Source organism: Citrus sinensis, chromosome 1 (assembly GCF_022201045.2).
Source record: "Citrus sinensis cultivar Valencia sweet orange chromosome 1, DVS_A1.0, whole genome shotgun sequence".
NCBI classification, from domain to species: Eukaryota; Viridiplantae; Streptophyta; class Magnoliopsida; order Sapindales; family Rutaceae; genus Citrus; species Citrus sinensis.
Genome location: NC_068556.1, coordinates 16,415,519 through 16,433,833, shown reverse-complemented (window position 1 = coordinate 16,433,833; position 18,315 = coordinate 16,415,519). Strand labels below are relative to the sequence as shown.

Here is an 18,315-nt window from a genome sequence, read left to right as displayed (position 1 = left end):
GCTGAGGACGCAGATTAATTCTGCCCAGTGCTGCAGCACTTGCCGTAACAACTGGAGTTAACTTGATGAAAAACAGTCAGCTCATAAGGAGAGTTTGATCATTCAACTACCATAATCTCAATTGAATCTTAGACACATTTAATTTAGTTTATTTCATTACGGTATTGCTTTACTTTATTTTCTCACAATCATCAATTACGATAGAACAGTAGTTATTATTATTATAACTGTTATTTCGGTTGACCACCCATTTAATAGTTCCAGTTAAGATAGAGCAGCAAAAAGGCATGTCTTAGCGGATATTATTAGAGTATTACTTGATCTTAAGTTAAGTTTCCTGGATTAAGTTATCTTGAATCACATAAGGGCAATACTTGAAGTTAAGATTTGTGACACACTAGACATAGGTGCTCACCTTGTAGGGTGGAGAGACAAAAAGGGTCATAAAGCCATATCATGAGTAGATTAGCAACTGGTCATTACTAGTGTATTTAAAGGTATGAGAGTTCCAATATGCGACAGCTGAGGATGCAGATTAATTATGACCAGTGCTGCAGCACTTGCCGTAACAACTGGAGTTAACTTGATGAAAAACAGTTAGCTCATAAGGAGAGTTTGATCATTTAACTACCATAATCTCAATTGAATCTTAGACACATTTAATTTAGTTTATTTCATTACGGTATTGCTTTACTTTATTCTCTCACAATCATCAATTACGATAGAACTCAATTTACGATTGTTAACTTCGACCTTAAGTTGATTTGCACTATTGCGATTGCTATAGCATTTCGAGTAACATCAATCCATGTGGAGATGATCTTGAATATTCATCACTTTATTACTTGTTGTGTATACTTGCACATTGGCATTGGTAGCAATTGATTATAAAATTTATCAACATGAGCGCACTGGCAAATTCTTAGGTAATATTTCATGATTGATGCCTTGAGGTTCTATTTCACGATTGATCCCCTGAGGTATCTCTACGTGGTTGAAATCTTCAAGTTGTTCACCATGATTGACACCGTGAAATTCTTCCTTGCAATTAACTTTTTCCTATTGACGTCTCTCTCTGTTTTCGTCCATGGAAAATCTAAGACTCTTGATTGCCTGCTCTATTACAACCAATCTCGGGTTATAGACATTCTCCATTGCCTGCAAGGCTGCTTTTACGATCACCTGTTTGATAGCCTCCACAGTCTGTGCTTGAATCCCTTGATCATCATCTTCAGGATGGTTGCTTCTTTGTTTGTGTGGTCATATTATGATAACAAGCGAACTTGCTCTGATACTAACTAACAAAACGGAAATGTTTAAGGTTCAAAAATCAAAAAGTGAAAGTTTCTTAATATTAAACAAGTCTGAATTAACTAAGCTAGGGTTTTGGACCCCATTATGTAATAACCCTACAAATCACAAATTTACCAAAATAGGAAAATCATTCTCCTAATCAAAATAAGAAATCCAAAACAAATAGAGTACAAATCCGACTTCTAAAAAAAAATAAAAATCCTAAAAAAAAGGAAAAATAGGAAAATATCTTAAAATTGAAGAATGACTAGGAAAGAAGCAAAATTTATGGCTCAACACAGGGCAAAATGATGCAAGCCATTTTAAGTTTAGTTCGCCTCATCGCAAACTTTGAAATTACAGATTATACGTTGAAAAGGGACACCTGTAGCCTAAGCTATGCCCTCCGGAAGGTACCCGACTCGTAATACACAACCATCATACGACCTACATCATGGGGTAAATATTTGTTTAGTCCCAAATTTTTTAATTAAGTGACCATTTAGTCCTATATCTTAAAAAATAACCAAAGATATCCCCACTATTAATTATATACATATGACACTCCAAACTTTATTTCTTCTTAATTTTTATAATAATACACTTGTAATAATTTTGCTGGCATAAATGAAAAAAATAAGAAGTTAATCTATTAAATTGTCACAAAGTAAAATAAAGATTAATGTAATTTTTTTTGCTATTATCTTACTTTTAAGGTTAATTTGTTAATGTTCCTTGAACTTCTTCCTTAGTCCAAGGCATTTTTTTTTAAACTAAAAAAATATTTTTTCTTATTATCCACCACTCATTGATGTGGTAGCTAATCTAATACACAAGTTTTACTTTTGAGTACTCTCAAACTTGCTATGATGCCATGTAAATATTTAAAGAATAACATACTGTACAACTTCAATTAATTAATAAGTTTAGGACTATGAAAAATCTATTAATTTAGTGAATATTGATATATTGATAAATTAATAAACTATTAATTCATAAAGATATTTCTTATTTTGAAATATAAGATGACATTAATAGATTGATTTTATCTTGATTTTGTGTTTATTATATTTTATTTGGATAGTAATTCGGGCCAATTTGTTAATCTTGTGGCTTTTAAAATAATTGATGTTAGTTGTGCTATAAAAACAATCAACTATGCAGTTAAATGTTTGCTAAAAGTTATTTTTAAAAGTGTTATAAGTTTTAAAAATAGTTATATATATTTAGTAAATCATACTGTTAAATTGTTGTAAGAATGCAAATGACTGAAATAGATATAATATGAAAACATTTATTTATACCTTTATAAACATGTATATATAGTAGAACTTCGTTAAATTAATACTCAATAATTTGATAATCTCAATTAAATAATAGTTTTTTGGGTCTCGACTTGAGGCTAAGGTGGTAAATTAATAATATGTTAACACAAAAAGTCTTCTCTCACTCAATTAAGATTAAATCATAATTGTATTATACGACTTCATAGAATCACTACATTCGTTGATTATACTTCCTCTATACTTCATAAAAATTACTATCATGAACATGATATTATTTGGATAAATTAATAATTTATTAATTTATGGATATATTAATATTTGCTAAATTAATATATTTTTATTGTCCTAAAATTATTAATTTATCGAGATTCTACTTTTTTATTGTATGGATAATATTTGATAACTAAAACAAGTATTTTTAATTTTTATTTGAATATAATTGGTAATAAAATAATCTCTTTAATTTTAGTGATTTTGTTTCCTAATTGAAATAAAGATAATTCTATTTTTTTATATAAAAAAATGTGAGGATATACATGAAATTATATTAAGTGTAAAAATGATTCTTAAACGGTGGGTTTATTTGAATCCACCAAAGTACTCACTAAACTCATTTGCTCAATAAACATATTTTTAAAATTTAAAATAAAAAAATTTTACTACATAAACCCATTTTAATACCTAAAATTGCCTTGCTAAGCTAAATTATAATTACTTCTTTTATCCTTTCTTTTCATGGCTTTTTCATTATTTACTCCTATTATTCCTTTCTTCTTTATTTATATACTATTATTCATCATAGTTTCATGCCCGAATCCTACAATCACAATTTCATGCGCAAATCCTTCAATTTTATGGTTTATTTTCAGTTGTTTTTTCACCCTTAATCTTCATGCATTTGGAACAGTACCTTTAAAATTTAAAGAAGCAACTGATAATATATTACATTTACATTTATACTTAATTAAAAAATTAGGAAATTAACAGTTCTTGCCTGAACTTATATTTTCGTATATACACTGCAGCAAATTACGGAGAGAATTCGTTGTCCAATTCAAAGTTGGAAAGAAAGAAACTATTGGTGGACGTCAAGAAGAATTTTACCAATGATAAACTTTTAGCCAAAAATTTAATAAATTTGGTGAGTCTTCGTTCCTTTAACAAAATCATAGATGAGGAAAAATAAATTCAACAAAACAAAAATGTCATTGAATAATGAAGATGAGAGTAAATATGTAAATTTTTTTCTTTGATTACATAATGCTATCTATAATGGTAATTTTTAATATGGGTATTTTATTAATAAATTTTTTTATTAAAAATTAGATTTCGTGACCACTATTCATAAAATCAGATTTAGATAGCCAAAATTTTAATAAATTTGGTGAGTCTTCGGTTCCTTTAATAAAATCGTAGATGAGGAAAAATAAATTCAATAAAAAAAGAGTAATAATATAGCCACAAACTCTTGTATAAACTAATGTGGCATGATAAAATTGGTTGAATTAAATATTTCTTGGCCTACATGATTTATTTTTATTATTTTGTATTTCCATTCAACCAATGAATTAATGTCACATCAGTTTGTACAAGATAAATTTGTACAAGAGTTTGTAACATTATCATTACTCATAAAAAAATGTCATTGAACAATGAAGATGAGACTAAATAAGTAAATTTTTTTTTCTTTGATTACATAATGGTGTCTATAATGGTAATTTTTAATATGGGTATTTTATTCATAAAATTTTTTATTAAAATTGAGTTTAGTGAGTATTTTAGTGGGTTTAAATAGCCCATCATTCTTAAAATTATATTTAAACGGCCAAAATTTTAATAAATTTGGTGAGTCTTCGTTCCTTTACCAAAATCGTAGATGAGGAAAAATATATTCAATTAAAAAAGATTGTCATTGAATAATGAAGATGAGAGTAAATAAGTAAAAAAAAAATTATTTGATTACATAATGCTGTCCATAATGGTAATTTTTTAATATGGGTATTTTATTAACAAATTTTTTTATTAAAAATTGGGTTTAGTGATTATTTTAGTGTGTTTAGATAGCCCAACCATTTTTAAAATCAGATTTGAAAAGTTATTATTTTCTTACTTTTCAAAATCTGCTCTACGATAAATTGATTTTACCAAAATTGGTTTCTCAAAAATTTTACCAAACAACAAAATTAGTTTTTAACTTTTCAAAATTACTTGTTGGTCTCTAAAAAATAATTCTAAATGGGCCTTTAATCGTTTTATATTCATAGTAATAAGATTATTATGGAATTTTTATTTTTTTCTTGTTAAAGATGATAGTTTACTATAGAATCTCATTTAATACCTATATTTTAAAAAGTACTTTAAAACACCCTTATAGTTAAATAAGCTAGCTTCTTACCCTTACTTTTATTTTAAATAATATCCTTATAACAATATCCTTGACATTGAATAATTTATCTTTAAAAAGGTTAATTTTAACAAATTAATCAATAATTATTTATTATCAAATTAACTAATAAATAGCAGCATGAAAAAACTAGTATTTCTTGTACCTATGCAACAATATTGCTAATAATTATCTACAACAAAAAAGATACCTACACCCATAAGTTTGGAGAAATGGTCATACAGACTTCCATATTTTTAGAAAAGGACAACAAGACCTCCTTTTGAATAAAATACCCTCCAAAATTTGGCTTCAATATTTTATAATAAATAGAAGTATAATATTAAAATAAATGTGACAATCTATACATTTTAAAATAATTTCAATATTTAAAAAATATTTTAATACTTTATAATCTTGTATTATATTAAACTAAATTTTATAATATATAGAAACATAATATTAAAATAAATACATAAAATTTAAATTATTTTCAATATTATATAAAATAATTTTAATATTACTAACACATGAGATATATTTTGTTAATAAAAAATATCTATTTAACCCAAAGATTTATTTAAAAATTTTATAATTAATACATATATTATTAATATAAATATTATAATTTAAATTTTAAAAATTATTTTATATATTAAAAAATTCAAATATTACTACTCTACTAGAAAAATAACTATTTAAATTATACTTATATTTATTACAAAAATGTTAAAGTTATTTTTTTTAGTTACTATCTATTAAGAGTATTATATTCAAAAGGAGGTCTTGGTATCCTTGTTGAAAACTTGAAGTTTTACATGACCATTTTTCTAAACCTTAGTGGTGTAGGTGACCTTTTTCCTATTTATAAATAAATTAGTGTCAACTAATTTAAAGCAATGTAATATCCTTGCAACAATCTTATTAATGATTATTTAATAAAAAACTAATTTACCAAATTAATCCTAAAAATAAAATTGTAATATAAAAATTTGGGTAAATTTTGATGTTACTTGTAAGGGTAATTTGATAAATGATCTTTTTTTTTTTTACTAACATTACCAAAAATATTTTTGCAAGGATATTATTTTGAAAGAAAAGAAAGCAAGGCTACGAGTGTAATATATGTAAGAACATCGATGTCTTGAGGTATTTTTTTTAAAAATATAATAGCTAAATGGACCTTAAGTAAAAGCATAGCGATTAAACAAGCATTTATCATATTTTCACATTACAAGAAGTTAGAGATGAGATTTAAGTCAAAACCAATTTCAATAAGAAACAAGTAACAATGAGAATATATTTTACAAAAGTTATATTAGACAGCTTACTATGGATTTAGTCTCAAATTAGATAATTATTGATTAATGTAGTACATGGGTCCTATAGAAATATATAAATTTGTAAAATAAAAAATATTATTTTATAAATTAATCGAATTATTAATTTACCGCATTGGTCTTAAGTAATGACTGATAAAAACTATTATTTAGTTAAGGTTATTAATTTATCGAGATTTCGTCGTAAAGAAGATAAACTTCACTTTTATTATTCAAGAGCACAAAGGCTTAATATATACAAAGATAAAAAATATGAAAAATGAAATGTTACAATTGTGATAATTTGAAATTTGAATGATTAAATCAGTCCATCGTAATGTTGATTGACATTTAATCATTGAATTCAAAGTGAGAGAGAGATTGAGCCACTTACTCTAAACGTCAAAGAAGATAGGTCAAAAGTTAAGAAATTTGATTGAGTGGGCGACTGCACACGGGGGGAGTTTTCATTAGGAGCTGTGGTATGGGGTCGACAATTAAACTAATGAAAGCTCACTATGTATAAAGCCGCCCAATAGATCTGGTTCCGCAGGTTAAATTGATGTTTATACACAGGATGAAAGTGATGCTATTAAAAATTCAACTAACGACGCCTCAATAGTTGGAAGAAAGTTGTGGCATAGTAAATTTAAATTCCGAATACAATGCTAGACAAAATTGGAGAGTCCTGGCATTGAATAATGCTCCATGACCTAGTTAAGCAAATGAAAATTTCTCGGTGTATGAGACAAGACACGCTATATCGCAAAAAGATGAACGTGTAATAAAGAATTAAAATGTAGATGAGTTAAGTTTACCGATAAAGACAAATTTGAAAGTAAATTGACGATAAAGTTAAAGCTTTGTTAAAGCAAGCAACTTGCAAAACCATTCACATACATGAAATTAATTAGTAATAAAATTATATAATAAAAATTTCTTCGATGTATACTATGACACTTTTTGATATATAAAACACCGAATCATCCTTCTCTGTAGCAAGGCGGAACGGCGGAATTCAAATAGAAATATAAAAGAATACATGACGGTGATGATAAATGTTCAAATAACAATATTCTATACTGAGATAATACAATGTTTTTCAGTGAGATTTGTTAACACTCTAATCCAAACAACTTTACAATAAATCCAAACAACTCTATAGTAAAGATTTAGATAAATAATTCTAAAAAAATTATAAAAGATGGATTTTTTATTAATAATCAAAGTTTTAAGAAAATTTTATTATACAAATTACATGATCACTCTAATTATAACAGAAAAAAATCCACTAGCCTAATGAAATTAAAATACAGAATAGAATTTATTAGGAAATATTTCTCCTTTTTTAATGAGGATTTGTAAATCCTAAACTAGGATATTTCATAGGCTTTTTTTTTCTTATTTAGTAGTTATTTTATTCAAGAGGATTCCTATTTAAGGAATAAATAATTTTTCCATTGAAACTTAACTTATTCAAGAAAGATAATTTATATAAGAAAATGAATACTTCTCTTATAAGAAACAATCCCTATATATAGGAAGATTGGGTTCACTTGTCTGTATTTTCTAATGTGAGAGAAACAATAGGTCTATTTAGAGATGATGTCTCATGGGGGAGGGTAAGGAAAAAACTCAAGTGATTGTAATAATTTTTCATATAGTAGATTTTTCTCTTGTCGTCCTTGGCATCAGTGATTTTTCTCCTGTATATAAGCTTTTCCACGAAATCTCGTGTTATATGATTGGTTTTATTCTTCATATTTTTCTATCTATTGTTCATTTGGTATTTTTTCTTGCAAGATCTTATATGGGATTAAAATTTCCTAACAAGTGGTATCAAAACTAAGGCTGCAACATAGAGCAAATATATTAGAATGAGATATTCAAAACCTGCGAAGATAGAAATAAGAAGTTTCAAAGGAACAATCAATTTGGCTTAAAGCAAATCAAAGTCAAGGATATTTGTCCAATCTGGTTACACAAAAAAGTAAGGGCGATGTGAACTATGTTCCCATTAGCAAAAATTCCATGGAGGTGTTTAGACAATCAAAGCATCTTAAAGAAGATTGCCGGAATAAAGAAAGGTTGGCAAATAACTCTAAATTAGTAGATAGAGATACTGATAATATCAACTAGTGGTGTGTCCTTTTTCTGCATGAGAGACTTATTTATCTTTTTTGGTGTGCCACGAAAGAGGATTTTTTTACTGTTAACGAGTCCACAAGATTTTCACACAAGGTACAATTTGGCATTTATGCTAGATGTGTGGTGAAATTTTTATGTTAAGGCTGTGGAATCTTAAGGAGGCCAAACACGAGAGTGGGTATTTTCAGCAAGATGATCAAAAATGTGCCAAACATATGTACTCTAGATAAGATATGTTAGAAAATTGAGCTTCCTCCTAAGATCACTCCAAGCAATTTATCAAGCAATAAATTAACAGAAAAAATTAAATGGAGAATACACCAATCACACAACACAAGATTTACGTGGAAAACTCTAAATCCGGAGAAAAACCATTGCCGTTGTCAAAAGACAACCAGAGAAAAAAATATTCACTATGTGAAAAATTATTACAACCACACTCTCATAAATAAATTTCTCTCACCCAAGCCCCAAATACATAATCACGAGAAATATTCCTGAACAAAGCAAACCTGTAATACCCATATTGAGGAGACAAATGCTCCTTCAATATAACTACATGCTTAAGAACATTTCTCTCTTTCAATTTCTCACCAAAACTTGGATTGCTTCTCTGGGATTTTTGGATACAAAAATGAGAGGGAGAACCCCTCTATTTATAGCCAAACTTTGGCTTCATTTTCTCCCTTTTCTTCTTTGCATGGGGGGCACCCACCCATTTTTTCTTGTTCAATGATGGTAGCTAACTTGGCCACCCACCTTCTTTGAATTCAAAGATGGTGGCTCAACCACCCATCATGTGAGAGAAACACTAGATTTATTGAGAGATTGTGTGTTATTAGAGTTTGGGAAATTTACAGTAATAACCAAAAAAATTTTCTTTTTTTCATCTTAACCCCCCAAAAATATTTCTATCAACATTAGCCATAAAACAACATTTGAGACCAAAATACCCCTCCCTCATCTCTCCCCCAACACTCCCTTTCACTCATCTCTCCCAAACCGATCCAACTCCCATCATCGGCGGCGACATCAACCCTCGTCGGCGGCGACTCCATCTCTCACCGGCATCCGATCTACGATCTATAACCTTCAACAAAACCTAGGTTAGTCATTTTTCTTATTTTCATTAATTTAAAATGAGATTTTAGAATAATAATAGTTATAGCTTGAGAATAATAGTGGTGGTGATGATGTTTGTGGTGGTTGGTGGTGTTTGGGAGTATTGTTTTCGATTTTGGAGTGATTGCGCTTAATTTTGGGGGTGGGGAGGGAGGGGGGCAGGGCGCGCGCGCGCCCATGAGCGGCACGCTGTCGCACCAGATCTGGTGCGACAGCCGCACGCCTGTCGCACCAAAAATTAGAGTTTATTTTTTTTTAACGATTCAATTTTTTTTTCTGTAAATGTAATGTAATAATTTTATAAATATTACAGATACATGGCGAAATCAGAATCACCGGATATTGAAGTAGGCAAGATGTATTTTCGTTATGCTGATCACTTTCCTGGTCGAATTTCGAGCATGTGTATGTTATCTTCGGTCGTAAAAGCCATCGAGGAAAAATTAACAAAGCGGCAGTTGACTATGTTCAAAAAGGATATATTTGGGCATTTCTTAGAGTGTCGAAGTTTTCCATTTAGTGGGGTAATTTTGCACAATCTTTTACTGCGGCAAGTGGCCCATGAAGAAGATAGCCGTGAGGATCAGTTATGGTTTCAAATTGGTAAGCATTTGATTCGCTTGTCAATTGTCGAATGGTGCTTGGTTACTGGACTTTCATTTGGTGTTGATACCAATAAAAAAAATGATGAAATGGAGCAGAGGCTACGGAATACGCATTTTGGTGGTGTGCATCGTAAGATTAATGTGAAGCAATTCGATGCAGTATTTAAGGAGTTGAAATTCGAGGAAATGGACGATATGGACGCATTAAAGATTGCGCTGTTTTATTTTGCGGACAGAGTACTAAATGCAAGAAAAAATCACTGTCAAATTAATTTCGATTGGCTTGACCAAGTTGATGATATACAGTACTTCCGAAAGCGTCCATGGGGTTTATTGTCGTGGGAAATGATTTACGAGAGTCTTGATAATGCACTGTTCGAGAAAGACGAGAAATTTAAGAAGACTCGGTTGAAAAATCCATATCATAATATTGAAAAATACAATCTTTACGGCTTTACGTCTGAGGTTCAGGTGCTTTTTTTTTGTTTATTAATAAGTTTTATAGTATTAAATATTTGATAGTTGTTTTATTTGATTTTTCACTTTGGTTGTTGTAGGCTTGGATTTACGAAGCAATCGGAGGGTTGCCATCAACATGGGTCGTCAAAACGAAGAATACGATTCCCCGCATTCTGCAATGGAAGCCTATGGCGTCTTCGAGAATCAACTTTGCGGAGGTTTATTTATTCTTCAACGACGAATCTCGTCTTGTAAGTAATATGTATTACTTATTTTTTTAACTTTACTAAATTTAAGTTATGTATACTTACTTAAAATTTTCAATTGAATTTATGGCAGGGGGACGTTTTACAAACTCTTGAGCCAAATTCAAAGGAGAGTAGCAGAAAATATTGGCTCTCTGTGAAGGATTACTTGCCAAGCATTCCAGACTGGGTTCATAAGGTCGGTATACTCTAAGTACTAAAAATTTGTTAATCGAAATTTTTAACTTTTCATTTACTAATTTTAAATGATACTTTATACAGTACCAACCCTCAATCAACGCGATGCCGTCGGTTACAAGGCAATCAGACGAGCATGACGATCATGACGACATACCAAACCCAATACCAGAGCAACGTCATGACACTTTTGAGGATGAGGTGGGTCATGACACTTTTGAGGATGAGGTAGCTGTTGATGACCACCAGCAGCAAACAGACAACTCTGATGACGCACGGGATTCTGAGGTTATAAATAATATACGATATTTTTCCTTTATAAATTATTATTTTTTTATTGTTATTCTAAAGTTTTATTTTTTTCTTTTGTAATAGTCGAGGACCAAGCAGTTTAATGATTACGTACGACGACGGCTGGATAAGATTGATTGTAACCTGTATGAAATAAAGTCAGAATTAAAATATTTTAAAGAAACCGTTGTTGGCTTCATCGACACATTTTCTAAACGTCCAAATAAGGATTCTCCCACTGCATGCTCGTATGCGGTAAGCTAATTTAAATTTAATAATTATGTTCGTTTAACTTATAATTTGATAGTTATTTAATATGTTCTTTTTGGCGAATGTACAGGCCCCGGATGACTATGGAGTGTATACTGACGTGGGCAATGAAAATTTGTCTACGCCCACGTCATTGTATAGTTTTTATGGGGATGTTAGTGGGGAGAGCGTTCAGGTGTTCACAGAGGTGCCTCCGGGCGTTAGTAAGTTCGGCCGCGCGTACATACCGTCGTATGTTTATAACAGTCCTTACATGATTCCTTCGGTCAGGCGAGGACAGAACGTCCGGCCTTTACCTCGACCCTAAATCATGGAGCATGTGATTGACATGAGTACGAGTGTGGATGTAAATCCACTGAGAGGATTGGAGGACTCTAGTCTGTTTGCTGAGTTTGATCGATGGTTCACTGGTGATAGCAGAGTCCGTCGGAGAGTCCAGCACCCGCGGTCATTCTTTCAAATAATTTTGGGGACAACTTCGATGGGATGGCTAGGCGATGAGGTATTTATATTTTCCTCGTGGTGTATACTGTTGTGGATTTGTGTATACATTTTTTTTTAAATCGTAATATTTCTGTTTCTCTACAGCATATTCACGAGTATCTCCGCTTGATTAGCAAGAAACAACGACAGTATCCAAATGCCTTACTCCAACGTGTCACACATACTGACACATTTTTTTAGGTAACGTGCCGACAAAACTTATAAATACTATTTAATTTTTTTTAATTATTGCCTTTAAGTTTTATTAATTTATGCATTTCTTGGTTATCTATGTACTAGGTGTTCTTGAATCAGTTATGGAATAACGGGAATTGTGCAGTCGATTCAATGGTATTCGACGACCGCTTGAATAGTTATCTTTGTGGGCGACAGTACACAATGTCAAAATCAATGACGGATGTCGATATGGTATGTATTTTATTACATTTCACATGCTCTATAATGAAAATATTTGAGTTGTTGCTTTTTCTTTGTTGTATTTCAATTGCATATATAACGAACATGTTTTTCAATTTTTATATGCAGTTACTCATCCCTGTTAACTTGGACGGCGCGCATTGGATACTAGCATAAGTTGACTTTCGGAAAAATAAAGTCTGGATTTATGACTCATTACTCACATTTCGCGACGACAAAAGGTACAAGTTGAAATTCAAGCCACTTGAAGTTATATTCCCTCGATGGTTGGAATATGTTGGCTTCTACAATATCCGACCTGAGTTGCGGAGTGAAGACCCGTGGAAAGTTATCGCAGTTAAGAGCGCGCTGCAACAAGAGCCCGGAACTGGCAATTGCGGTGTTTTCGTATTGATGGTTACGATGTATTTAATGTTCGGGCTTAGATTGGAGTTTAACCCTAGTCATGTCGAGTACTTTAGAAAGAAGATTGCGGTTGATATATTTAATGATGATATTATATTGTAGACCTATGTAGTAATTTTAATGTTGAAATTTGAATTTTTTTTTAATTTGCGCACTTAAGTTTATATAATTTTAATGCCTCACATTTTGAACTATTTAATAAAATAACAGTTTTATGAAATATAAGTGTACAATACACAAAAAATAATAACAGTTTTAACCAACGAAATACAAAAAACAATAACAGTTTTAACCAACGAAACACAAAAACAATAATAGTTTTAACCAACGAATAACACACAAAATACAACTATAGTTTTAACCAACGAATAACACACAAAATACAACTAACTTCGAGTCGACGCAATAGGATTCTTACATCGCTTACGATTATGACCTAGTTCATGACACCGGCCGCATCTTACAGTCCGCCGGTCAACGTCCTCGCCAGCCGAGGGTATTCTGAGCTCTTTACGACGGCCAGGTGGTTGTGCCTCAACTGGTGGGTATACTTGCATCTCCTGAATTTCATCTGGAACTTCTCAATCAGCCACATCACCAACTGGCTCCACTGGTTGTGCATAAGCCATCGCCAACGATTCTGTAGTGTAAAAGTCCGAGCAAAGGTTAATAAAATCCACCCGGTGTGTTAGACACGCCGCAATTGCATGAGCACACACAAGCTGATCAAGCTGAAACACTCTACAGGAGCAAGTTCTCTTTTGCAAGTCAACCAACCCTCCCTTAAGCCCACCGCCTGTAACTTGAAAGCGATGCGGAGACACCGGCCGAACTATCATTCTTTCAGCTATAGTTCTCCTCTTAGTGACTATTTCATCCGCCCATGTTGTTAACCGAGTAGTCATTGATTCAGCCACAATTTTTCTATCATAAAACCATTGCTGCAATGTTTTCCTAAAGTGATCAATAAGATGAGTAACAGGAAATTTTCGAGGTTCCCTCATGAAAGCATTAACACTCTCCGCGATGTTGATGGTAAGAATGCTGTACCTCCTACCTTCAAACTGAGACCTTACCCAATTACACGTACCGACATTATTTTCTAGGTAATCAGCCGCACCCAAGTGGATCATCCACAATCCTTCAAGTTGTCTCTTAAATTCCTCGTGGGCATATGTTTTTGCTGCATTAATAAAGGCGGGCTCAAATTCATCCCAAAGAGCTTTGGACATTCTAAATTGTGACTTAATGTTACCTTTGACGTGGTAAAAACAAACGCCATGAGTTGCATTGTGAAATACTTTAAGAACGGCTCTCCTTATGGCAGTGCATCGATCAGAGATAATTACCAACTCAGGTCTATCACCAATCACTCCGTGTAACTTCATCATAAACCATTCCCAAGCATCATTGTTTTCTGAATCCATGATCCCAATGGCTAACGGATACAATTGATTGTTACCATCAAGACATGTTGCCACGAACATGCTTCCACGATATAGTCCCTTCAGATGAGTACCATCTACAGCAATGACAGGCCGAATGTACTGCATAAACCCCTTGATGGAAGATCCGAGTACTACAAAATAGTACAAGAAATTACCATCTCCATCCTGCTCGAAGTGAGTGACTGTACCCTCATTCGCTGTAGTTAGTACGTGAGAGTATTTAGGGAGCAAGTTGTATGACTCTGCAGGGTTGCCGCGAACTATTTCAAGACCAACTTCTCTCGCCCTATATGCCTGCTGGTATGTTAACTGAACACCGTATTCCTGTTGCATATATGCTCTTATGTCATTGGGAGTATAAATCCTCTTATCTTGAATATATTTTTCTGCGATAATATGACCGACAACCCAGCTCCTTACTTGATGACGTCCATCAACCAATATCTCATTATGACAAGTGTGTACATTATCAATTCTCTTCACCACCCAAGGAACATTTTGCTCGTTCGAACTTCTAGTTGCTCGAATACGCCATTTACATGATTCTGAACAACAGTGAGCCTCGAAACGTGTCGTAGTAGACCATGCAATCTTGAAATCAAACTTATCTCTAAAGGCCACCTTGCGTAGTTGTAATATAAGCTCATTCTTCTCAGCAAATAGCTTACCCACACTGATATCATCTGAGTCACAACTGCTAACAAAGCTTGGAGCAACCATGTTCGAAGGCAAAGTTGGAGCAAGACTTCTCAGCAAATAGCTTACCCACACTGATATCATCTGAGTCACAACTGCTAACAAAGCTTGGAGCAACCATGTTCGAAGGCAAAGTTGGAGCAAGACTTGTAAGAGGGTCAATTCTCCTTCTCGATCGAACCATAGAAGGAATAGGTCTATTGCCTCTGTTATTCACAAGAGTATTGTCTTCACACTCATCCTCATGCTGAAACGACGGAACATTCGAAGGACCGGCTCCTCCATCATCACCATCATTATTGAAACGAGTGCCCCGCCTCGTATTATTAGAAGGTTCTGCACAAACATTATCCCCCTCTGTCTCATTATGAAAATCATCATTGTCCCGAAAATTATTGTTGTGATACGGAGAATATCGTTGCTCCAACAACGTTGTTATTGGAAATACCGTTGCTCCAACATCCTGTAACGTAACGCCATTATCATCAATGTTGTCATAATTGTCGTGGATTGGAGAGTAATATTGCTGCAGCGATATTGTCCTTGGCAACACCTCTTCATCATTATCGAGGCCAGACATATTTGCTCTAAATGAAGTTTCTGTATCGACATGTGGCTCAATACCTTCGCTCAAAACTCGAGGTGATGTGGTCACGAATATAGGAATGCATCCAAAATTAGCTACGTCAGATGCCATATGCAACACAACCCTCACCATTTCATCATCACATATATCCATGGGCATTGCACATATACGATATAATGTGTTACTAGACCTCAAAGTTGTCTTCATTGTGATACTATAGTCATTAGGGTTTATTTGTAACACCTCGTATACTCTTACCAATAACTGATCAAACAGATAATTTTTTCCAACCAAAAAAGCTCGATTTGTACCATTCACGTACTCCATACGGCTATTCTCTAATGTCTCCCACCAACCATTGTAACACAATTCAAGTACAACTGAATCCATTAAGCCTGAAATTAAAAAAAAAAATTATTTGAGTCCTATTAAAATAATACAGTTTTAATGAATCTCCAGGGTGGCCTGTCGCACCAAGTTTTGCTGCGACAGGCAGCCTGTCGCCAAATTCAGATTCACCCGACTCAGTAAGTTCAGAAAATAATTCATACCACTAAGTGATGTCGATTTGTGTTGGATCCGGATAGATTATGATCGGATATCGTTTTTACCGTTGTCTTTTGCGGTTGCCGTTGGCTGATGATTCAAGAGTGAAAAGCTGCTTTTGATTTGGCGATATGGGAGAAACAATGTTGGTTTTGTTCTGTAAAGAAGGGTAATTTGGGAAGAAAGGCTTGTGTTTAGTTAATGTTGATAGAAAAAAGTTGAGAGGGTTAATTGCGAAAATAATAAAATATTAATGGTTATTTTCGTAAATTTCCCTTAGAGTTTTGAGTGTAAGGAAAATACTAGAGTGATTGTAATAATTTTTTACATACTGAATTTTTCTCTTGTCTTATTTGGCAGCTGTGGTTTTTCTCTAGGTATAAGAGCTTTTCACATAAACTCTTGTGTTGTGTGATTAATTTTATTCTTCGTCTATTTTATGTTTATTATTTGTTTGATATTTTCACTTGCAAGATCTTTTCTAAGATTAAAATTTCCTCACAAAATCCTACCTAGATAATAATGGAAAGACTTCGATAACATACTAAAATATAACTCTAATAAAATCTAATTAATGTAAGTTAAAATACTTGCTGAAATTAGTAAACTTAAAATAATTGTCCTAACAAAAAAATTGTTGAAATATCTGGCATTGCAAAAGGTTTTTGAATCTCTATTCTAAAAAGGTGTAAATATCCACACCTGATGACAATTAAAAGTACCTGAAAAACGAAAATTGATCAAAGAAATTGAAGTATATCTAGCAAGTTCTGTTGAGATTATAAGAGTGAATTCTCTTTAGTCTGTAAGGTTGGGCCAATTGCCTATCTTTGTATTTTTAAAAAATTACTTAAAATATCTCTATGAAAATATTTTTGAAGAGAAAAAATATTTTATTTAATATAGCTGATTATTCAAATAAATTTGATATCCAACAAGTGAGAAGTAAATATAATTAAGAAAACAGAGACAGATTTGACTTAGTAATTGACTTACACTCTATGAAAGCATTTATGTAACCGATTATAATCGTTCCGTACAATTCCGTTAAAGCGAACGTCTACATGTTGATAGGATAAAGATTATTAAGTATATATTCTTTTCTTTAACGTTTATGTGAACGCAAAGATGAACAGCAACTGTTGGGTCGTGTAATCTTGCGTTTGAAAAGTTAGCCTGGCGGCTGAAAGATGACATGTGGCGCTTTATATATGTACACTCTAAATAGCCTTTTTTGGTCGTGACCTCCTCGGTTTCTATTTTCATACTTTATGGCTAAAGATATTAAAAAGCAAAAAAAAAAAAAACCTGAATAGAAACCATTATCGGGTTAAAAAATGTGAAGGAATGCCATTACACATATATAGAACTTGCTAGCACTAACTTAATTTCATCACCAAATTTTAGTTTATCCTCTCAGAAAAGTTGCATCTCCATTTGACCCTCCTTCAATTCTTTATTATCAATTACGCTCTATATAAATCCAACAACCCCATCACAGAAATTCTACACTTACATACAAGTTTTGAGACTTCAAGTACGCAGTCCATATTAAAATGGCTAGCTTGAGGGCTTTCCTATGCTTCTCTCTTGTTTTGCTTTGGCTTTCGAGTTGCGAAACTCGTGTTCTCGATCCATCATTTTCAGATAGCAAAAGCCATAGTGATAGAGCATTTACTACGAGTAGTAATCTGACAGAAGTGTCGAAAATAAGTAAGAAGAAACAGGAGATAATTGAGAAACATTTTGAGTCGAAGAAGGTTCCGAATGATGAGAATGGTGCATTGACGGAGAGCGCAAAAGAAATGTTCAAGCAAAGTGTAAAAAGACAGGAGATTATTGGCAAGTTTTTTGAGCCCAAGCGAGTCAGCCCTGGAGGTCCTGATCCTCATCATCATTAATAACTTATTGAATAACTTGAAAGTCAAAACTTATTGTATAACTTTCATTATTTTGACTTTTGAGTTTCTGAATGCATGTATGCTTAATTTAGATCATCTGGTTAATTTACAATTGAGATGTAACTTTCGAATGGTAGTTGGTAATGCATGTTTTATATGATACTTTTCTTCACAATGATGATGAGAGGACTTG

The 18,315-nt window shown here is 32.4% G+C and overlaps 1 protein-coding gene across 2 annotated transcripts; it reads left to right on the top strand.

Moving 5' to 3' along the window:
• The first annotated feature begins 9,294 nt into the window (after positions 1 to 9,294).
• On the top strand, positions 9,295 to 10,761 carry LOC127902282 (uncharacterized). 2 transcript variants are annotated; one of them, XM_052441142.1, is made up of 3 exons: positions 9,295 to 9,535; positions 9,865 to 10,154; positions 10,317 to 10,761. In XM_052441142.1, the coding sequence occupies exons 2-3, from the start codon at positions 9,869 to 9,871 to the stop codon at positions 10,673 to 10,675; spliced, it is 645 nt and encodes a 214-aa protein (XP_052297102.1). In that variant the 5' UTR covers positions 9,295 to 9,535; positions 9,865 to 9,868; the 3' UTR covers positions 10,676 to 10,761. The 2 variants fall into 2 exon arrangements, with proteins under 2 accessions (XP_052297102.1, XP_052297096.1); XM_052441136.1 differs by having other exon boundaries at positions 9,297 to 9,535; positions 9,865 to 10,761.
• Positions 10,762 to 18,315: the final 7,554 nt, after the last annotated feature.